The sequence below is a fragment of the Dinoponera quadriceps genome, unplaced genomic scaffold (genome assembly GCF_001313825.1).
Source record: "Dinoponera quadriceps isolate SergipeBrazil2010 unplaced genomic scaffold, ASM131382v1 scaffold616, whole genome shotgun sequence".
NCBI lineage: Eukaryota > Metazoa > Arthropoda > Insecta > Hymenoptera > Formicidae > Dinoponera > Dinoponera quadriceps.
Window position 1 is genome coordinate 273,722 of NW_014555184.1, and position 22,995 is coordinate 296,716.

Genomic DNA, 22,995 nt, shown 5'->3' on the forward strand with positions numbered 1-22,995 from the left:
ACGATGAATAATGAGCAAACATACGAAAGCGGAAATTTGTACTGTTTATTTATAAAAATATACGTATCAATTCACACGATGTCGGGCTTCATACGATTGGTGGTGTATGTTAATAAGTGGAGGTCTTGTAAAAGTTTTGTCAACCTTTTAAAGTGCCTGTCAGTGTAAGGTATCGCGGCCTCTAGAGCTGAAGACAAACCCGACGGGTGCAGCTTTCCAGCGCCTATCTCCGTCATTAAGCCACTTATAATCACCTAAAAATGATAATCAGATTAAAGACTGAAGATAAGGATGCTGCCGGATATATTTTTGTGTCGAAGATTTTTCTAAATCAATCAGAGACAGAGAAAGAATGAAAGGGAGAGGGAGAGAATAACTTTGATTCTTATTAAATGTAGTGTGATACCTGCGCGGCATGTGAATTTCGACTGTTTGTATTCCACGTAACTGCGTATCTGAGTAACAATGCCTTGAAATCAGCGTCTAATGCGTTGATCGTATTCAGGAGATGGTCATTTCCTTCCTTTAATAAAGCTGTTACATATAAAAGTATACGTAAAAATCAACGTCATACCGGGTATACGGACATATCATTGGTCCGGGATTGAGTAAGTTAATTTTCATTTTTAACTGAGTTAAAAGTTAATATTAAAGTTAACTCATTTAAAATTAACCAAGTTAAAAATTATTAACTTGTTCACTTTTCAACTTAACTAAATAATTAATACCCGACTCTGAAAGTCAATGTGTGATCACAAGCAACTATGCGGTCATACCTTCTGCAACCTTGAAAACTCGATACGGCTGTTCCAATTGTAGCGCCAATTCCAACGCGGAATCGAGGTGTCCGCTGTCCAGCAAATTCCTCAACAACTGTTCCTTGAACGCGAGCTGCTCCTGCTTCTTCACGGCTTGCGTTCTCTTCTCTTCGGTCACGTCTCTCCAAATCACCAGCAACGAGTCGTTGCCTCCGCTTATAATGTGTTTCTGATCCTTAGTAACTGTACGGGCATACCGATACATATACTGTATGCATGTTATCATCGGATATATAAGCTATCATAGGCACGCGTAAGAAAAATAAGCTCACCCGCGAGGGTCCAAATGCGACTCTCGTGTTGATCAAAAGTGGACACGCATTCGGACGTTTTGATATTCCATAGTTTCAGAAGGCCGTCGCCACCCGCCGTGATCAGCTGCATGCCGCGCGACAAGAACTCCCCTCTGAGCACCGAGGATTCGTGTCCCTCCAATGTCTACGCGTCAACAACAACGGCAAAGTTATTTTAGAGTTATTTTAACGAGCGTACAGGAAACGACTCGTATCTCGGGAAATACCTTCAGACAATTGAGTTCGCTCAAGGACCACAGTTTCATCGTGCAATCGGCGGACGTTGTCAAGAGCACTTGGTCAACCGGGGAAAATCGGACGCACCACACACCTCTCCGATGACCGTGAAACACTCCGAGCAACTGCAAGTCCTCGGCAGACCACAGCTGTGGACACAGTTATTCGTACGGGATTCTTGTAGGACGCCGTGATCTTAGAAATTACCCGCATGCATGAGAAAATTAGTCGATCGTTACCTTAGCGGTCTTGTCCTGCGACGCTGTAGCGATCAGTCTGTCGTTCGGCGAGACAGTTACGCAGTTGATGTCCCTCGGATGCGCCAACACCGTGTGACTTACATTCAACGGCAACTCTTGGCCTGTAACTATGAAGAAAAAAAACAACGCGTCGATGCTATTACCATCATTTTGTATTCTGTTCTGAGAAATTGCGAGATCCCGGCTCACCGTGTGATTCAAGTTCGTCGGACAGTTCCCACAATTTCAGGCAGGAATCCTGACTGATGGAGACGAAGAACTTGGTCGACATCTGAGATATGGCGATGGAGCCGACCGATGCTGTGTGTCTAACAGCGCGTCCGATGCAAGACACATTTGTCATTTTGTCATCCAGCAGCCATACGCGAACACTGTTATCCTGTAAATAATATGTACGTATATATAACACACACACACACACGCACACACATACAAGTTTTATCGGTGTTATTAATATAGACATATACCTTGGCCGAAGAGATGAGCAGATTCGCATTTGCCTGAGTCGTAGCGAGGGCCAAGACGATGTCGGTATGGCCGCACAACAGTCGACAATTCATGGACGCGATATCGTAGAGCTTGATGTCGCAACTGTTGGTTGCCAGTGCTACGTGGGTGTCATTCGCCCCGAGATACACAACGTCCAGTATCTCATCCATATAGCCCACCAACTACAACGATTCGGGTGAAAATCAGCATTATACGAGATTATTCTATAGAATCAGGTGAGTATAAACCAACCTGCTTCTTGCATTCGAACGACTTTAACGAGTGGATAATTATATTATGATCGGCAGATACTACTGCAAAATCATTGCAGTGTTCATTGTAGAGTAAATGTGTAATCGATAAGCCTCCTCCCTCTTTAGCCACCGGTACCAAGGAATTTTTCTGCTCGTAAACCTCTTTACCCGTCTTCATCTCCCAGATTTTTACAACACCTGGGAAGTTTTCATATTAAATTATGTATCTCTCTGTTACCTGTATATCGATACAATCGAAGAGTAAATCGCTAACTTTAAATAGTCGGCATACCTTTTTCACCAGCTGAGGCAACATATATGTCATCGGTGTTGTGTGATTGAAGAGATACTGGTAGAGGAGTCTTAGCATTTATTATAAACGATCCTTCTATTCCTTCATATACTGGTACGACACGTACCGATGTTCCCGACGATATGTCCCACAAAATAAGCACTCTATCTCTTCCTGAGCTACAAGTATATATATTTGCTATTTTCATAAATTACTTTATATGATGCAAAATTTCTCGAAGCTTTCTTATTACCTCACTAAATAATTTCCATCTTCGTGAAAGTTGAGAGATGTAACTTTACTAAAGTGACCGGAAAATGTAACTTTTTCTTTTCCACTAGTGATATCCCAAGCATGAATTTTTGTATCATCACCAGCACCAAAAAGCAGTTTTCTCTTGGCATCTGGGTGAAATTTCAGTATACTAAATAAGAACAAAGTTGTATTAATCCTCGTAAACATTATGAAATTTGTAGTATATCTCATGTTATATACACACCTGATTACTCCTTGAATTCCTTTGAGATTATGTGTGCAGGCATGGTTCAGCAAATCCCACAATCTAATGGTACCATCAATGCCTCCAGATGCCATAGCAAAATTCATAAGGGCTAATTGTACTACAGGTCCTTTATGGATAGATTTCCATAATTTTAGTAGTTTATTATCTGTAACAGTGATATAAATAAAATTTAAGTAACGATTAATCAAAAACATTAAGAAGAAAAGTAGAGTTGAATAAAAATTATTACTTGTCCAATCCCACATTTTGAACAATCCACTTTTATGATGAGTGATTATATTTATATCACGTTCATCAAGAATAAAGGTTTGTATTGTGTCTTCTTCTTGATTGGCTTTTGCTTGACCTAATGACAATATCACAGAACCCTGATCAAGGGACAATACGGATACAGTGCCACCATTTTCGCACAATAAATTCTTTCCATCTGATGTCCACTATAACGCAAAAATAATGTTGTACATGCAACAAATAATGCCAATATATAAACAAACACTTACTTGTACATTCCCACCAGTATAGAACGCTCTATGTTTGCTTTCTGCTTCGAATCTGTATGTATAACGCGTAACAATTGTTAATATAAAATATTAAAATAATGAAGATATTTTTGCGACATAGTAAAATATAAATATAAAACAATACTTACACTTCCTTGAGATAAGCTTTGTTCATTTTTTTTAATTAACTAATATACAAAAGGGAAACAAAATTATTATCTCGACTATGTCGGCCTATTCGTTTTTCCGCTAAATAGGTTATAACTCTCGATAACAATGCCTTCTGCTGAGCACATGTTCCTCTCCGTCTAATAACATCTGACAAGTGACCAGACACCACACATGTTCGAATTTCTCTCATCTGCACTAGTTACACCTTTCTCATCTGCACTAATGCACTGAAACGGAGGTAAAGCCAACAGCACGCAGCGCGTGCTGTGGTGCAATCTAGTAATATACTAGGAATGCTACATTCTGATTGATGCATTTATAAAGTCGAATATAAAAAGAACAATGATTGAGATTGGTCAATTTCTTAAAGTTTAAAGCACCTATTATAGACCGGGGCTAATAATTCACCAAATGTAGCCCGACATAGAAATACGTCATTAGTTAAATTTGCTGTCGAGCAAAAAATATGAAAATAAAGCTTGACTTGTCGTTGAGCAGTGGGAAGCAAAACAATTTGGACGTAGCTAAGTTCAAAGTGGAACCGATGGAAAGAACGAATTAATAAAAAATAACTTCTCTCATTGGATCACGGTCTGCGCTCTGAACTTAGCTGCAACCAAGTCGTTTTGCAGCCCCCTTTACAGTCGTCATAATACATATTACAGCACTCTTTTCCCAACGAGTTTCGCATCGCATTTCGTATCCAATACGAAAACATATTTCTTGAGAATTACTAAAAAGCAAACTCTCCTATTGGACACCGAGAGCGTTGCGGAACTTAACAAGAGAAAAAAAGAATCGCAACTTTTATTACGCCCGACTGTACTGCGCGCTCGATTCTCTCGATTAACGTCAGTGGCGACTCGCAGCGGAGAATCGCAGTACCTTTCCCGCGTACCCGCATACAGCCGACACCCAATAAGAGAACTCCTCCGCTAGGGACAAAGGTGCTGCCGTGCTCGGATCGCCAATTTTGCCATTGGCTGTCGGGAGCTTGCGCGTCGGAGTCGTACTTGCGGATTATTCGGTACATGTCGCTCGAGCCGCCGCCACACTTGTCGCCATTTTGTTTATTTTCGCGTGAAACCGTGAGATCCGCGAGCGATCGCGACGTACGGGATCGGCCGTTCGCGCGTACTCGTTCGTGGCGTTCGAGCAAGAATCCAGTCGCGGCTGGACACAGTGAGACAGGGAGACGACAAGCGTGCTGAGGGGGAGTAGCAACTGCGAGAGCTGCGGGAGAGCCAACACAGTGCCCCACACAGGTAGGCTCTTGTTTGCATACGGTAGCGCGCAGCCGGAAGTTGCGGATAAGTCGATCGAGAGTCGGAGTGAGCGTTCGAGATCCGGCGGCGGGCAGTCACGGAGAGGGAGTCGAGCGGACGGGCTAGCGAGTAAATCGAGTAGTCGCGAAGTGAGTAACGTTATTGTGTGTGTGTGTGTGCGTGTGTATATTCGCCGCGCGCGCGATCATAATTCGCGCTTGTCGTCCTCGCAGTCGCAGTTGACTGTTAATTAATCTCGTCGTCGTCGTCGTCGAGGTGAACGTCGCGTCGCCGCTGTGCGCCGAATAAGCGCGCAGCGAGTACCGTTTTTCCGCGGATCTGCCGCGGCGCTGCGGAAGGGACAGGAGGAGGAGGAGAAGGTCGGTGCGCGAGACGCCGGAACGAGAAGCGAGACGATAGCCGCTACCAACGCCACCACCACCACCGTCAGCAGCACCACCACCACTACCACCTTCATCATTTTCATCATCACAGACGTCGTCGTCGCCGTCGTCGTCGTCGCTACCGCCACCGTCGCGAAGGTAGCCGCGATCTCGCCGTGGCGACATCCGGAAGAGAAACGTAGGTGTACGTGCGAGTACGCCGCTACTCGACGAATCTAGCAGCGAGAGAGGTAACACGAGGGTGGAATATATGCTGTGGGCGTCCCCCGTGCGAGTGGGGGCACTTGATGGCCGCAGAAATTGGGCGAACTGCGAGCAAACATCAATCGTCGGAGTGCGGTAAAGCGACGTCGCTGTCGAGTCTCGGTGGCGACGTGGGCTTGGAGAACCGGGTGGTCGTGGCAACCGAATTGGAGGAGCAGTCGCGGCAGCAACAGTCGCAGTATCAGCAACGGCAGTCGCCACCGCCGCCACCGTCGCCGCAACAGCAGCAGCAGCAACATCCGCACGAGCGAACGTCGTCGACCACGGTACAGCTGAGGAAGACGCTCGTTAAAACAACAACAACGACGTCAACGACTCCCCCCTGCCGCAATCGCAAGCCGTTCGCGACCGCGCCGACGTCGGGCATCAACCAGCAAACTCCTACCGCAGACGTAACCTCGACGGCGGAGGCCGTCATCGAGGTACCCGGCGCCATCAAGACGACCATCAACATCGGTTTCGCGATGAATCACGTCAACGACCAGGAGAACCTGAAGCAGCTGAGCCTCGCGCCTGTTCAGGTTAACGAGGTCGAGGAGATGGACACTCAAGAGGGTGAGTGCGCCTTCTAGATCTCTCTCTCTCTTTCTCTCTCTCTCTCTCTCTCTCTCTTTCTTTCTGTCTGTCTGTCTCTATTCCCTCCCTCTCGACTCCTCCCCCTTTCTCTCTCTCTCTCTCTCTCTCTCTCTCTGTCTCTATCTTTCCTCTCGTATTACGAACATAAACGCAAACTCTCAGCAAGGGAGAAAGAGGTCCTTTCTCTCTGTCACGCGCCTCTCGCTACTTTTCTCCGGATTTTTTTTTTGTTTTTCCGTCCGACGCGGTAAGCACGCGAACGGAATGATCTTTATATTTAGAAGGGAACTCCGCGGTGCAGCTTTGTATATAGTGTGCCCGCCGCAAAAAGAAATTCTAATGTCGCTCGAGCTGATAGGAGACACTTGCAGCCGCTTTCCCGGTATAATTGATACAGTGCTATTGTATACATAATTCAAACGCAATTAACACAATGTCAGGCGAATTTTGTCATTGTTTATCTTTGTTCCACATAGATTTAGGAGTTGTACTACTATCAACCTTGAGATATTTACGGGATAATGGGACACGTGTACGACAATTATATATACTCTTTTGTAAGAAGATACATAAGTTATTCGTGGGCAGAAATATTATTGCACGAGACGAATTGGAGTGCGCAAACTTGACGGAAATTATTTCCCGTCGCGCTCCGTTTTGCACTAAATGCAACAGTCGCTGCATTTTACTAGACCGTGTTACACTGTTGCATTACTGTATTTAAGCGTTTTTGTTGCTATCTTATTCTACGCAAAATACAAAAATTAATATATATCGTCTAAGTTGCGAGATACCGCAGCCAAATTACGGGACAGAATATCTCCCAATTAATGACACATTTTGCAACAATTTATATATATATGTCGCGTGTAGATAGAAACAAGATATGAATATGGATGTTATGTCATTGTTTCGTTATCTAAGGTATAAATAAACGTAATCATTTCGCTGATAAAGAAAATCGCACTATATATAGATACAATGTGTACATGTGAAAAACTAGAAGCTATTTGACTCATTTTCATGTTACACATATAAATTCTGACTTTTTCATGTTATAATATACATATAAATAAATTAACACTTATCGTTTTGCATTTTGCATTAAATATTTGAAGTTTAAAGTCAAGCAAATATAATAGTGTATTATGTGCAGTGTGAATGTCAAACTGTAGTGATACCGCACATGATCTTCATCTTCTGATGCAATTCACTTGTTTTTCTTCTTTTCTCCGTCAATCAAACCATAATAATTATTTACCGCCGAGACATTCCACATGAAATACTCTATAAATTGTAATCTTCATGTTCTTGTGAAAAAAATCTTTCAGAATTGTTATGAGGCTTTAGGTAAATGAGGTATCAGTATTATCATCACTATACTGCCCTTTTACGATTATTTCCACTAAAATGTGACATGTCTGTCATTTCAACATGTGTATTTCTAACGATAGCGATGTACATTGAAAATTATTTTATGTAATTAATACAGTTCTATGAACCTGTTGTGAAATTTAAGGTTAACTCTTGAGTTGTCTTGACAAGTTTCTCTGTACTTCGAGATATTCATTAGGTTTGCGTCATCTACCTAAAAAGATGAATGTTACTGACTTTGTAGAAACCCCAAATGATGGTGGGGGAGACGGAACTGACAATCGTCCTATGAATGGTGAACCTGAGTTAGCTTGTATAGTCCAAGATCAAGAAATGGAGGAAGGTATGAGACGATTTCTTTGCAGATCAGTTTTTGCTCGGATCTTCCACAATTATAAAGCCACTTTAATTCCACTGTAGTACGCATACTGATAAAGCGACGTTTCGTTTGAATAGATGAGGCCAGATCAGAAGCAACCTTCCGGTACACTGTGGAAAATATATCCAAAATGAAGGATTCTCAATTGTCACCCGCATGTTATGTCCGTAATTTGCCATGGAAGATTATGGTGATGCCACGTTCAAGTCAAACGCAAGAGAGGCAACCTCAGAGGTCACTTGGCTTTTTCCTACAGTGTAACGGAGAAAGTGAATCTACTTCTTGGAGCTGTTACGCTGTAGCTGAACTGCGCCTCCTCTCTTGCAAAGAAGGACAAGAACTATTTAGCAGAAGTAAGTTATTACACTGTTCGTCCTAAAGATTTATTCATTTAGTGCATATTAATTTACACACACACACACACACACACACCGCTCACATACACATATACACTTGATTTTTCATTTTGGTATATTTTAAAATAAGATTACACACATGTATTTTTATAATAATACATCCTATATTTTCATAGAAATTCAGCATCTCTTCTATAGCAAAGAAAACGACTGGGGCTTCAGTCACTTCATGACATGGCAGGATGTTCTGGATCCTGATAGAGGTTTCATAAAAGATGATTCAATCACGCTCGAGGTTTGTACCGTATTTTTATTAATCGATATCGTCGAATTGTGCACTTCATATATTTTTCAAGAATCTATCTTTATTATCTATCTTTATTACTCTCGCTATTGTGCCGGAACTGTATTTTAACCCGTTCGTAATGAAATTTTACAGTAAGCTGTAATACATCCTTCTCATAAATATGAATGAAGTATTTGTGAATGCTTCTTTTCATTAAGTATTCGTTTGTTTACTGATTTAACGAAACATAGCCTCATTAGAGGCAGGAAAGAATTGAGATATACATCACTAATTATGTAGAATTTACATTTGAATCACATGGCGTTTGTAACATATATATATATATATATATCGGTTATAATTAGGTTCATGTGGTGGCTGATGCACCTCATGGAGTTAGCTGGGACAGTAAAAAACATACGGGTTATGTAGGGTTGAAGAATCAAGGTGCTACGTGCTACATGAATTCTTTACTTCAAACTCTATACTTCACCAATCAGGTTGGTAAAATGCGTGCATTTCTCTCGAAGTTACTCGGTGTCCCATCCGTTGTTTGCTCTGCTAACTCGTATCTGTCCTCTTTTTTTGTTTCCTAGTTACGAAAAGCAGTGTACAAGATGCCAACGGAGAGTGACGATTCTAGTAAGAGCGTTGCGCTGGCCTTGCAGAGGGTCTTTCACGAATTACAGTTTTCTGACAAGCCTGTCGGCACGAAGAAGTTAACCAAGAGCTTCGGTTGGGAGACGTTGGATTCTTTCATGCAACACGACGTGCAGGAATTTTTACGTGTGGTGAGTGCATTATGCGCTTTATCGCAATTTATCCATTACATTAACTAAGATAAGATGTATGTATTAACTGTGGATTATCTTAAAAATTCAGCTGTTAGATAAATTGGAGAGCAAGATGAAGGGAACGTGTGTGGAGGGTACAGTGCCAAAATTGTTCGAGGGAAAAATGGTCTCATTTATCAAGTGTAAAAATATAGACTACAAATCCACGAGAGTTGAAACATTTTACGACATACAGTTGAATATAAAGGGCAAAAAGAGTAGTAAGTATCACATGTGTGTGCGCATGTCTATATGTATGTATACATATGGGAGAGGAATTGACATATACCTTTGTGGACCTCGGCAGTTACCTTAACAGAAAATGCACAAATGTTTTATTTTAGTTTACGAGTCTTTTAGCGACTACGTAAGCACAGAAAGTCTCGACGGTGATAACAAGTATGACGCGGGAGAGCACGGTTTGCAAGAAGCGGAGAAAGGCGTTATCTTTTCATCATTTCCACCGGTTTTGCACTTACATCTCATGCGGTTTCAATACGACCCGGTAACGGATTGTTCGGTCAAATTTAACGACAGGTAAGAAAATCAGCACTCCGCGCTGATTGACGACCGTCGAGCTATGCGGATCGATAACAGATGAGTGACTGGCACTCTCAGTATTTGCGTAATCGCGTGAACTTGTTTTTCAAGGTTTGAGTTTTATGAAAAAATTAGCCTCGGCAAGTATTTGCAAAATAAAGAGCCGACGAGCGCGGATTACACATTGCACGCAGTTCTGGTCCATAGTGGTGACAACCATGGAGGGCACTATGTTGTATTTATTAATCCTGCTGGTGACGGCAAAGTGAGTAAACAATTTACAGAATTTCAGCTTGTTAAATGTAACATCGATATTTCGATATGGAAACTCGCCTGTGATCTACCTGCCGTTACAAGATAATGCGGTAAAAGCGGAACTCCTATAGTAAATAATCTCTCACAAGTATCTTGGAGTAATAGATAATCTACTTTTTATTCTCATCCAACTGGGCCAAATCAGTTCTCAGCTGCACATTTTACTTTTCTTACATTTACAGTTGTATTTTTTGCAATATCATAACTTTGGAAGAAGTATTATAATTTATTAAATTCAAAGTAACCGTGTGGGATATTTGTTGCTATTTAATTTGCGGCAATTACGCCGATACACAATAGCTGTGCAATTTAGGATAATACATTGTCATGTTGCGACATCTCCGCAATACTTGGCTCCGTCTGTTCTGTGACAGTGGTGTAAGTTCGATGACGACGTCGTCTCACGTTGCACGAAGCAGGAAGCTATCGAACACAATTACGGTGGTCAAGATGAGGACATGTCTATGGCTGTGAAACATTGTACTAACGCTTATATGCTGGTTTACATAAGGAATTCAGAGCTGGAAAACGTCTTGCAAGAAGTGAAAGAAGAGGATATACCTCAAGAGGTCAGAAACGTCCTTCAAAGAGAGCTTTCCCAGGAGTTGAGCGACCTTGAACGTGAACGTGACAAAGACGCGACTGACTCGATTAAAGACTCGCACACAGAGACCGCGACTCTTCGTCCGTGCACGCAAAATCCTCGAAATCCAAATCTCTATATTCATGATTTTTAACCGACCGAACACGCCAATAGAGAAATAGGCGGAAAGAGTTGTAAATTGCTTGCGTTGCTTCTCGATCAAACTCTTCCTGAAGTCTCGATGTCGTATTGAGCCACAATGAGCCTGCTCATAGCATATAGGATTGTCAGATTATCACGGCGCATTTGGGAGAATACGTGATGCGTGTGTGTGTAAGAAAATCTCGAGGAGTTTCTCCGCCCTCGTTACGATATTTTGGCTACCATTGATAGTTTAATTTTTGAGACGGTATGTACAAATTAAAGGACTTATTTGACGGGATCGTATATATATTCCATTATTGTACGTTCCTTTTTTTTCTTCAAGCGGATTGTTATTCACTTTTTCTTGGATATTCTCTTGTGAAAGATTTACATTGCTATCAGCTTTCAGCTGCTCTACCGGTAAATGTTGATATTATAGAGATCGTGTCTATTTCTAAGTACAATGTTACATTTACAATGGTATAATACTGTATTATATACGAAAGATCGTTTACGCGCGCGCGTTAATTCTGTTCTATTAAATCCGTGCGTGTCGCGAGGTAAACTGTGTCAGTTAACGTCCGAGCAGAGAAATTCTGAGGATTAACATAAGACGTTTTTAATCGACGAGTGTACATTGTGGATTGAAAACTCTATAAACGCATGTTATATAGAGATTTGTTTTATATGGACAAGGACGCGATTGACGCCTTTTTTGATAGAGGATTTTTTCGGTGCGGGCGATTGAGGCATATATATAAGAATATCATGTGATTTTCTTTTTTTTATTTATTCTTAACTCACAAATAATTTTATATTAATAACGCAAAGAATTAAAGAGAAAGAGTGACGACTGATGTACGTGTTGCACGTTTGTCACTGTCGGACACGTTGAATTCAGAATCAGGGGAGAAACGTGAAGTCTGATTAGTCGGACTAATATCGTGACGAGCCTTAGGATTGTTTTGGGAATGTTTATTGTAACAAACATTGTATAATACTATATACGTGAAATTAATCATTGTATTGTAGTATACCGAAATCTTGAGTGAAAAGTGAACAAACATATCGCAAGGAAAAATTGGGTATGTGTGAATAATTGTATAAGAGAAATAGCAAAATGAGAGAGAGAGAGAGAGGGAGAGAGAGAGAGAGAGAGAGAGAGAGAGAGAGAGAGAGAGAGAGTTATTAGTGAGAATACAACAGGTATCGATCGGAGCTAATGAAGTTTTTAGCTCTTGCAATATAATACTTATACGGAAGGAAGAGAGAAGTAACCATTAAGTAGTACTTGTCAGTAACATCAGCTTCCTTGATACGTCTTCTTTAGCATATTTGCTATTTAACTGGATTGTTTAGTGAGTGAGACATCATGTGATTTATATTAATCAATTCCACGGGTTTTTTCGTGAAACTAATATTTAATAAAAAAAAAAAGTCGATACAAAGTAACACAGGCAAAGTGAGAACTCCGTGTTTTAACAGAGAATACAGTCACTCGAGGAAGTCGTTGATTCATTAAATTCTCTCCGTGTTAATAGTGATTATGATCATTGACAGATGCTATCTCTATTTATTTGTTGTTACATATTAATAAATAGACGGAAGAACGCTAAAGAAAAAAAAAATCATCGATAGAGTAAATACTTTACAATAGCTTTAATCGTGAGATACCTTTAAATGCTACACACACCACTATTTTATATATAAAAATAAAAAAAAGAGGAATAACGAATAAACTGTTGGATACTGCAAGATCTCACAGGCAGAAACCGCGTTAATTTTATTTTTTACCGTTGCACTTATCTATTTTATACAATTCAGTAACCAAGGTCCAAGTTACGAGGCATCTCCACACTACTATAGTTACACATTACATTGTTATAATTATTTGGCATGGGTGGTGGTTAATAGTGTTCTAATAGGTATGTATCACGCATGTACATAGCTATTTGCTAAAACGTTCGAGACATTTGTTTTGCTAAGATCTATTCCTTATATTCAAATGGTTGTATTTTGGATATTGAAACGGTAACACAGCATGTGACGAGATATATATATATATATATCTCGTCACATGCTGTGTTACCGTTTCACTATATCCATATATATATATATATGTTACCTAGTGAAATTTTAGCAAATTTGTCTACCTGTCTACGTCATATTTGTCATATGTCGTGTATTAATTAATCTTTTATATGTGTAATTACTAATGCACATGTACATGATTTGTATTTACTAGCGATCAAGATAAACGGGGGAACCATCACTCACCGCCAGATAATTTTCATTGTGTAATTGTTTGACTTGGTAGTCGATATAGCGGCAGATGAACAAAATTAAAATTACATGAAATGGAAAATGTACCGTCATTCTTTTGATGTTTCGAACATACACCTGTTCTCGAATCTCAAAAGCATGATAACGAACCAACTCTTTTCTAAAAGAAAAAAAAAGAAAAGAAAGCAAAAATTATGTAAATTGAGAAAAGGCAGTCGAGGAAAAATGATCAAATGAAATGAAAACGAGTACACACGTGGATAATTTTAATTTTGTTGGTCTAGCTGGTGGAGAGGCTGCAAGAGGAGAAGAGGCTGGAACAGATAAGAAGAAAGGAGAGAACGGAGGCGTACTTGTACATGACCGTCAATGTAATTCTCGAGGATAGCTTTGACGGTCACCAAGGGAATGATCTCTACGACCCAGAGCACGCTTTGTATCGTGTATTTCGCGTACGTAAGCAGGCGACCGTACACGATTTTCTCGAGATACTGAGCGATAGTTTGGTAAGTAAGCCTATCAGAGACAAATTGCTTTCACACACACACATTGTTTTCCCGTCGCTGATTCTTTGTGCTTACACGTGTACATCGGAATTGATTTACAAAGTAAATCGATATCGGTGTAACACCAGTGTAATGTATTCTGTGCGCTAACGCGATCCATAAAATGCTTTGTTAGCGGTTTCTTAGACTATATTCTTTCACAATATACGTACACACATCCGTACACCACGGTAGGTAATGAAACCTTAATAAAATATTTTGGTTTTTTGATATAAGATTGAGAAATGGTCTAATGTTAGTTAGTTTATTCTTTGTTATCCTTAATTTTTTCTTTGCGCGAAATAACAAGAGCAGATTGCACGTGGCTAAACGATCATGTTGAATCCATTCGATGCATTTCTCTTTCTTTGGTAGATAAAATTTTTTTTGTCTCCTCACCCTAAAAATTTTCCGGCTCATTCGTAGATCTGAAGAAAGATATTCGATGAAATGACGATGCAAGTGTTTAATATTGTCTGATTTTCTCCTACAGAAATACCCGATAGAACAGATTCGTATTTGGCCGTTCACTCAACGTTCAAATCAAACCTGCAGACCTTCGGTGATCGAACCAGAGGCTGATCTTCAGAAATCGATTATCGACTGTGCGGAAAATCACAACCCCTGGAACGTGTTTGTCGAACTCGTTCCACCTGACTCGGACATGACGGCGTTACCGCCTTTTGACAAAGACACGGACGTTTTACTTTTCTTTAAGCTCTATGATCCCAAAAACAAGAAAATTCATTACTGTGGTCATAATTATATGTCTGTCACTGCTAAAGTCCGTAAGTTGCAACAACTATATATATAAAGGAAAAACCATATAAATTTATAGAATTATCATTTTTTAATATTGAATTAATTTTTCTTCAGTTTTTTTCTAATTTTTCTACTTCAGTTATTTTTTAACTCTTACGATGTTTGAGGAGCAAATCTGTATGAGACAATCAATTTTCCAGAGGAGCTCATACCAATTTTAAACGAACGGGCCGGGTTCCCACCGGACACCGAGCTTGCTTTGTATGAGGAAATTAAACCGAATCTAGTTGAGAAGATAGACAACCTAACGGAGCCCTTGGAAAAAGTTCTCGAGGAATTGATGGACGGTGATATTATCGTTTTTCAAAAAGAAGGGGACAATGACATGTACGAACTTCCGACGTGTCGGGATTATTTCAAGTAAGTGGTGCAAGGAGCTTTCGCGAAGGTTCTTGACATCTCCCTTGTATCATCGGTCGAATCGTATCTCTGCAACCGTTGCGCGGAGCGTCGACGCTGACTCGTCGATGAATTTGCGTTTTTCAGGGACCTGTTCTACAGGGTAGAAGTGACGTTCTGTGACAAAACGATTCCCAACGACCCAGGTTTTACGATGGAACTTTCTCTGAGGATGACGTACGATCAAATGGCAAAGGCAGTGGCACAGCGAGTTGGCACAGATCCGTACCTCCTGCAATTCTTCAAATGTCAAAAGTAAGAATTCACATTCTTTCAGTCGCGTCGCGATGCCGCAGACGCTGTCTAGAACCGAGCCGAGAAGTTCCGCGAGAGAGAACCCCTTCGGGCGATAGATGACTTTACCTCGCAATTGTTTCTTTTTTTCTCTTGCAGTTACAAAGACTCTCCCGGCCATCCCTTGAAGTGTACATTCGAGGGCACACTCAAGGAACTGGTTTCGTATTGCAAGTCGAAAGTAAAGAAATTATTTTACCAACAGCTCAGTATTAGGGTGAACGAGCTAGAGAACAAAAAACAGTTCAAGTGCATATGGGTAGGCCCGTCGCTTAAGGAAGAGAAGGAGATTATTCTCTACCCGAATAAAAATGGCACCGTCGCCACGTTGCTCGAAGAGGCTAAGAAGCAGGTAGAATTATCGGAAAATGGATCGGGAAAGCTGAGGATATTAGAAATCAATTGCAACAAACTCTTGCCCGGGCCGAGGGACGAAGTGTCCTTAGATAACTTAAACGCGTCAGGCACCAAGCTGTACAGGATAGAGGAGATTCCGAACGACGAATTGAATTTAGCAGAAGACGAGATGCTCGTGCCTGTCGCGCATTTTCACAAAGACGTATTCTCAACGTTCGGTATACCCTTCTTCTTCAAGATAAAACACGTGAGTAGTAGTGTAACCCTTACGAAAGTAGTGAGTCGAGTCGATCGGAACAGGCAGACTGACCAACGTGTTGTTATGACTCTCTCAGGGTGAACCTTTCCACAAAATGAAGGACAGACTTTTGAAGAAATTAGGTGTTCAGGAAAAAGAATTCGAAAAGGTAGGCATCCTTATCTTATCTTTTTTGATCTCTTATGAGAATTCATAAAAAAACTTTGAAGTTTAAGTTCGCGGTGGTGTCAATGGGGAAACCGCAGTTCATCATCGATTCGCCGGACCATTGTATCGATATGACTGATTTCCTGCCTCACACAGGTAGTAAGTACGGAGCGGCTTGCTCAATCTTCCTAAAAGCGTGTCGATATAATAAAGTATATACATGAGTACGTACACGCGTACATATGTGTATACACGATTAAACGATTGCGACTGTTGCGTGTCGTACTCGCCGGTTTCTACCAACGTGGCTTGATTTTTGCCTGCCATTCATTGAATTATGACGTAAGTCGCTTTATTGAACTTTTTGTGGGCAACGTCGGTGGAAACATGGTATCGGCGCGTGATTTATATAGCTGTAGTGTGACGTTGGTTAAAGGATAAATTATGTGTATTTGCTTTTCAAACGTAGGCACATCACCACACAGGCCTTGGCTTGGCCTGGAGCACGTCAACAAAGCGCCGAAGCGCTCTCGCATCAACTACCTCGAAAAGGCCATTAAGATTTACAATTAAATTTCCACCACACGAAGAAGAATTAAATTAGGCAGCCACTCATAATAATTTATACGACTCTGTATAGTGAGAGAGCGACGTCTGATACGAGAGAGAGAGAGAGAGAGAGAGAGAGAGAGAGAGAGAGAGAGGATTAGAAAGAAAAAAAAAACACCCACGAAAGAAATATGCGTTCACACACATTTGTTTCTTCAGCCAGATTAAATATACGCGATTTTAATACTATGGAAACGATATCGGGTGGGAGTAAATCCAAGCTTTGTATACGATGGATTATTAAGAGACTGTCGTGAAATGTGCAGTGCTATTTTATGCATCATGGAAGAGCGATATGATGTAGTTCCTCGACTTGAATTTGTAAAGTTATTATGTAATATCGCCCGGTCGGCTTGCTTTGGCGTCATGCGAGATTCGACGCGAACTTTTGCGTGGAGTACGTGGAGAACGTTTTCATTGAGAAATTCAATTTTTGTAAGCTGCACCCAATCTATAACACCACTTGTCTGATTATTATCCGTAACACAGACTGTATATATATATATACATATATATATATATACATACCCCCCCTTTATTTTCCTGTAATTTTATCGGGACACTGAGAGTGAAAAACGGGCGCGTGACTTCTGCAAAGTTTAAGCTTTTTCTTTTATTCCGTCGTGTAAAATTCGTGTGTGTAAAGCCGTTAATCTCCGTTAATAAGCTGTTAAATCTCTAGAGCTGCTGTATCGTGTGCCGCATGATAACATGTAATACTCGTAACGCTGTGTAGGTATTCGAACGAGAACTGTGTTTACACGCATCTTTTTTTTTTTTCTTTTTTTATACGTATATATCGCATTTGATTCAGGATGTTTGAAACGTGGACTCGTTGTTTATATGTCTGCGCGTGAGGAAAGGAAAGCTAAAGGAAATTCGCAATTTTCTTCGAGAGATTTTACTATGTGAAAAGAGGTGCAACTTCTCATTAGAGTTCCCATGCGATCGAGCAAGTATAAAGGACTACATTGCTACGTTCTTCTATGTTGCTACGTGAAGAACATGAGGAGATTATGGACAATGTGCGTGTGCATGCGTGTGTATATGTGACAAAGAGAGAGAGAGAGAGAGAGAGAGAAAGAGAGAAAGAAAGAAAGAAAGAAAGAAAGAAAGAAAGAGAGAGAACGTGGGAGTATAAAGCTGCCTTTCAAACACCCTGAATCACCCCTGAACATCTTTCTTGCATTCAAGTGTACTAATTTTTTATGAATTTTATCTTGTACATTTTAAAAATGAAATTATTAAACTCCGCAAACGCGAAGGGATACATCCGAAGGAAAAGATCAGCGAAATGAGTGCTGCTCCAGAACAAGGAAATTCTCGTAGAACGATGCAGACATTAGCTCAACGCGAATCGCGTAACAGCATGTTCGGGGACTTTCTTTTTTAGTTTTTTTTTTTTTTTTATTAAAGAAAAGTATGCGTGCGAAACGACCGCTCTTGTTCTCGCGGAGCAACACGGGAAGTGTAACGATTCTATTGAGAAGGTATTATAGTATTCTCTTAATTTGATAATTTAAAAAAATTAGTGACTCATTTTTTTCCTTCTTTTTTTTTATACTTAATTTATAACACTGCACACGAGAGTAACGTTCTTGACGAAACTATCATCGAGGGGACCTGCGGCGCGCGTTGTGCACGATTTCCCGCTGCTTTTGCGAATCGTTGTTTATCAGTTTCTACGCCTCACTGTGATGAAGTCTGTAGCTGACATGTATTTAAAAACACCACAACTCACGAATATTACGAAATAGCGTAATTGTAAGCGAGTCGACGAGGACCGACCGAGCTTTCTATACGTGGATTATTTAATAAATTTCTCTTTATGTTGAAAAGAGGGAGAGAGAAATAACTGTTTTATATACATTATGTGCTTAAATTCTCAACGAGAATCGTCAAGTTTGCGCGCTTAGGCGTAATTAAGACACACACACACACACACAGCTTACTCTGAAGAGAAAGAGACGGAGGATGAAACGCGAATTACATGAACGTAGTAAAGAATCGCAACACATTTGCAATGTCGCATTGTTATGTGAAGTTCGCCGTCACAAACACGATGTAAAACAATATACCAATTTTAAGTATTTACGATAAAATTGGACGATATATCGCGGTGTGATTGACGCCGCTGTTACGTGGCATTTGTGTATATCATTGAGTCCATTATTTTGCATTATAAATCGCACGAATCGTTAGGGTTTTGACTGACCGAATGACGTGTGATGGAGATGATGATACGTCGGGGAGTGCGAAAGCGCTTTGCGTCGTGTGATCGAGTACCGGTTGTGTGACGGCAATAAGCACCGTCGATGCGCCGATGGTATCTATACGAGGATTGGACGCGCTTTTGAGCCAAGCGGAAGGATGTGTGCACGATATGGTATTTTGTAAAACAGAATCTAAATATGGCTGTATATACAGACCGTTCGGTGGCGTAATAATCGTAATTTTAATATATAACGCATCTGCGAGAAAAAAATATTCCAAATTATCACACACACTGCGAACACGTAGAGCGTTTTTTGCTACTTACGTCTACAATCGCGTTTACTCGAGTCTGTTCGGAATAATTTCGAATAACAGCATGTTTACCGGATATGTTGTTGCAAGGTGGATGCGCGAGAGCGAGCGAGCGCGCGAGAGAGAGAGTGTGTACGCGTGTCACTTACAATAAAATTCAAATCGAATTGTTGTAAAGAACATAAGAGCATCACCACCACAGATTTGAGTACTGAGGAGATATTTTACAGAGAGAGAGAGAGAGAGAGAGAAAGTCGCAAATATCTTTGTACGCCTAAAGGTTGGTGTTTGCAGTATCGTTGCATTATTATAGCCACGTATGTTCCTGACTGCATTTCTTCAGTACTGTCTTTTCTAGGTGAACAGATAAAGAAAGAAAGAATGAAAAGAATGACACGATCGTTTCATAAAGAATCTCTGCCGAGTCACAGGTGGAAAGCACGCTAGCGTTAGACTTTTCGTAGTAGAAGCGGCGATAACGATATTTTATACAGTCTGCAAGAGAGAGAGAGAGAGAGAGAGAGAGAGAGAGAGAGAGAGAGAGANGAAAAGAAAGGGGAGGATTCTCCCCGATAAATGATTGTTGCAATCTTCGTATATTGTGACGTAGTAGGAGGCCATGGAAATCACATTTTGTTGTTTATATATATATACGTATATATACATACATACAAATATACATATATGTATATATATATTTCGTTATTAGAAGATTCCTTAATGATTACTGGAGGCAATCTTAAAGCAAGAAATGACACGATACAGAGAAAGAGAAAAAGAAACGGAAAGAGGACAGTTGATAATGAATTGAAAAGTGAACCCGTGTACTTTTCCTTTTTGCAAGAAAAAAAAAACAAAAAGTTACACAAAAGTCTGTCCGTAACACGAGATCACGCCTGAGTTATCAATTGTATTAATATCAGCAGTATCGGCGCGCACGCGCGCGACGAACCGGGGGAGCCGGCACGCGATTGCTTGTAATAGGTTGTAAAACGTGACTTTTGCGTTTCTGTAGACGCTGACTTTATAAGGGAAACTGCTCAACTGCGATTGTAAATTTGACTATTTGATAGTTCATTTCTAGGGCGAGCGATGAACTAAGAATGCGATGCAGGAAGTATGCGTAAAGAGGGAAAAAAAAATGATAATAAAAAGCAATACAAATGGAAACGCGCGCGCGTTTTATCATTTTTCAGTGTGTTTGCGTTCTTCTCTTGCTTCTCTTTTCATTTCTTCGTGCCTTTATTCGCCGGGAAATCGTCGGTATGTCCCTGCAGTAACATCTCGCCCGGTGTTCAAGAGAAAAACTGTCTCACCGTTGAATCAATTACGTGACGCCGAACAACGAGTTCGTACGCAGACTTGACTCTCGCGTTTCCAGACGTTATGGGCGCTGCGAGGACTGCAAAAAAGTTACACGAACGCGCGTGATTAGGTCGACTTTCACTCGCGGCCGATCAGGTTCCCTTTGCAGGCCGTCCGAGCACCACGTCGTCGTTAGCCTAGGTATCAAGATTGAGTAATCACATGATGAAACGAATGCGTAACAGCGTAATCGTCGTGCGTCAGTGATAAGAAAACGCAATTATATGTTCGCAACAGCTGGTCTCGCCTCCCCGTTGCGATCATCTTCGCGCATCCTCGTCGTTGCTCAACGATCGCCAGCCGTTATTATTAATACATTATATACTTGCGAAATCTCCGGACGATCACGCACATATTTCCGTGTAACACTGTCGCGGAGGAACGGAAAAATCAATCAATGCCATGATCCAACGATTGACTATTAAACGGAAGACCTTCTTCCACCGGTGAAAACATGACGTTTCGTTCAATCATGAGACTCGCGTACTCGCCGGGGATAAAATGCACGCAGATTTCCGCGCACGCGAGCGGATCGAAGAATCGCGCGGATGGACAGACGGCGAGAGGAGATAGGCGATAACGCGGAAAGCATCCGGAGAGGGTCTTTCGATAAAAATGTCGACCAGATCGGCCAGTTCAAGCGGGAACTGCGAGCGTATGTGCGTGCGTGCGAGCCGAGGAAAAGTCGCTGTGCGCCACTTTCGAAGGAGCGAGGCGAAGCCTGCTCCTCTGAAACAGCCGAGTCGTTTTAGTCGTCCGAGATTTTTGCCCGAAGATCCCCCGATAACGCGGAGATCTCGAAGAAAAGACGCGAGTCTCGCAATCTGGAAGTGATCTCGGGAAGATACGGTCGCCGATGGTGGAAAGTATTTCCCAGCTCGAACGGATTTTCTCGCTGCGCGCGCGTGTAGACCCGTTAACTGCTAGTTGAACGTGTCTTCATTGGGAAATCGAGGGTGCTGACTCGATCGGGTGCCGAGAACTGCTGGACCACGTTGACCGTGTCTCAGGAACGTTAGATCGACAAATACGGTAAGACATTGCAGTCGGGTAGAAGAAACGAATTGTCGAGCTAAAAGAAAAAAAAAAGATATTCATATCAGATTTGTTGAATCTTCAAATATTGAATCTTAAAGAGAAACGAGTGACGTACAAGTAAGATTATTTTTCTTTCTTTGTGCTATTATTAGCACACTAGAGAAGCATTAGTACACATGAGAAGCTTATGACACAAATATTCGTAAAGTCGTTCCGATAATTTTCAAATAACACAAGTTATATAAGAGATTAGTCGTGAGCAACTCTCCTCTGGTGTCAAGTCAACTGGGAGCATATGTGTGAGCACTTTGAACATTTCTACTTTAGTTTGGTAATCCAAACATCACGTGTGTCTCAACATACATATTATTATTGTGTGGCGTAAATACTCACGGAATCATCTCGGGAATTTTCAAGTGACTGGAGTTGCACATGAAATAAATCTGCGAGTCTCTAAAATATCAAGTCAACTGTAAACACAGTGTAAGCATGTAGGATATTTTTATTTTAGTTCGGCACTCTGACCGTCATGTATGTCTTAATATTTACATATTATTATTAACAAAGTATACATATTATTTATTCAACGCTCTGATACTGACACGAGTCAATATAAGTTCATCTTATCAGGTTTTTTTACAATTTTTAAATCTACGCATCATATATATGAGGTCGAAAATTGTACAAGCAATCCTGATTACAGTGTCAAAGCATATACGACGTCCTGCGCACACGTATTATATTAAGTAAAGTAAACAAACACCTTCGATGTGAGTTGGTGCATGGTCGAGCGGTGGCCGTCGACGAGAGGAGTCGTGCGACTTGGAGAGCGGATCCTACGTGAGAAGTAGCTCTGGCATCGTACCTTCTTCCTGCGAATTATAAAACTTCCTGGGAATATTAAAACAGCAAACGGTAAGCATTGAATTCTCTGCATACACACCGTCGCTCGGATTCTCCCGCGAAGGAACAAGCACGTTCCGTCTCGCACGCATGCGCGGCGGCGTGTCATGTTCGCGGCTGTGCAAGGACAATTCGGCGACTCGGTCCGCGATCCGACAAGAGGTCGAGTAAATCGTTTTGTGTGTTCGTTTTTCAGGCAGGAGTCGCGGAGGCGCCATTCCGTCGCGGAGGAAACCGGCAGCTCGACGGACAACGTTGAGTCCGGCACGTGAGTGACGCATCATTCGCAGCG

At 41.2% G+C, this 22,995-nt stretch overlaps 2 protein-coding genes across 3 annotated transcripts; one reads left to right on the forward strand and one right to left on the reverse strand.

Moving 5' to 3' along the window:
• Positions 1-21: 21 nt before the first annotated feature.
• On the reverse strand, positions 22-4,047 carry LOC106743255 (transducin beta-like protein 3). The gene is made up of 15 exons (XM_014616906.1): positions 3,816-4,047; positions 3,667-3,718; positions 3,396-3,603; positions 3,143-3,311; positions 2,897-3,067; positions 2,644-2,822; positions 2,350-2,549; positions 2,076-2,279; positions 1,798-1,987; positions 1,588-1,715; positions 1,339-1,497; positions 1,091-1,256; positions 777-1,001; positions 407-534; positions 22-254 (listed from the first exon to the last, which is right to left on the reverse strand). The coding sequence occupies exons 1-15, from the start codon at positions 3,839-3,841 to the stop codon at positions 72-74; spliced, it is 2,388 nt and encodes a 795-aa protein (XP_014472392.1). The 5' UTR covers positions 3,842-4,047; the 3' UTR covers positions 22-71.
• A 767-nt stretch (positions 4,048-4,814) lies between these two features.
• LOC106743254 (ubiquitin carboxyl-terminal hydrolase 7) lies at positions 4,815-20,567 on the forward strand. Of its 2 annotated transcripts, XM_014616904.1 has the most exons (19): positions 4,815-5,251; positions 5,336-6,325; positions 7,965-8,063; positions 8,177-8,452; positions 8,632-8,750; positions 9,107-9,241; positions 9,338-9,532; positions 9,624-9,795; positions 9,919-10,111; positions 10,226-10,379; positions 10,804-10,998; positions 13,724-13,945; positions 14,478-14,772; positions 14,947-15,166; positions 15,293-15,460; positions 15,599-16,103; positions 16,192-16,263; positions 16,325-16,421; positions 16,732-20,567. In XM_014616904.1, the coding sequence occupies exons 2-19, from the start codon at positions 5,794-5,796 to the stop codon at positions 16,833-16,835; spliced, it is 3,753 nt and encodes a 1,250-aa protein (XP_014472390.1). In that variant the 5' UTR covers positions 4,815-5,251; positions 5,336-5,793; the 3' UTR covers positions 16,836-20,567. The 2 variants fall into 2 exon arrangements, with proteins under 2 accessions (XP_014472390.1, XP_014472391.1); XM_014616905.1 differs by lacking the exon at positions 4,815-5,251 and having other exon boundaries at positions 5,794-6,325; positions 16,325-16,418.
• The last annotated feature ends 2,428 nt before the right edge of the window (positions 20,568-22,995 follow it).

Coding starts and splice junctions, on each gene's coding strand:
- LOC106743255 (XM_014616906.1), bottom strand. CDS start 3,841: ATGAACAAAGCTTATCTCAAGGAAGT. Junction 1,498..1,587: donor CGCAGGACAAGACCGCTAAG/GTAACGATCGAC, acceptor CTGTGTCCACAG/CTGTGGTCTGCCGAGGACTT. Junction 1,002..1,090: donor TCGCATTTGGACCCTCGCGG/GTGAGCTTATTT, acceptor ATGCCCGTACAG/TTACTAAGGATCAGAAACAC.
- LOC106743254 (XM_014616904.1), top strand. CDS start 5,794: ATGGCCGCAGAAATTGGGCGAACTGCGAGCAAACATCAATCGTCGGAG. Junction 8,751..9,106: donor ATGATTCAATCACGCTCGAG/GTTTGTACCGTA, acceptor GGTTATAATTAG/GTTCATGTGGTGGCTGATGC. Junction 9,796..9,918: donor TATAAAGGGCAAAAAGAGTA/GTAAGTATCACA, acceptor GTTTTATTTTAG/TTTACGAGTCTTTTAGCGAC.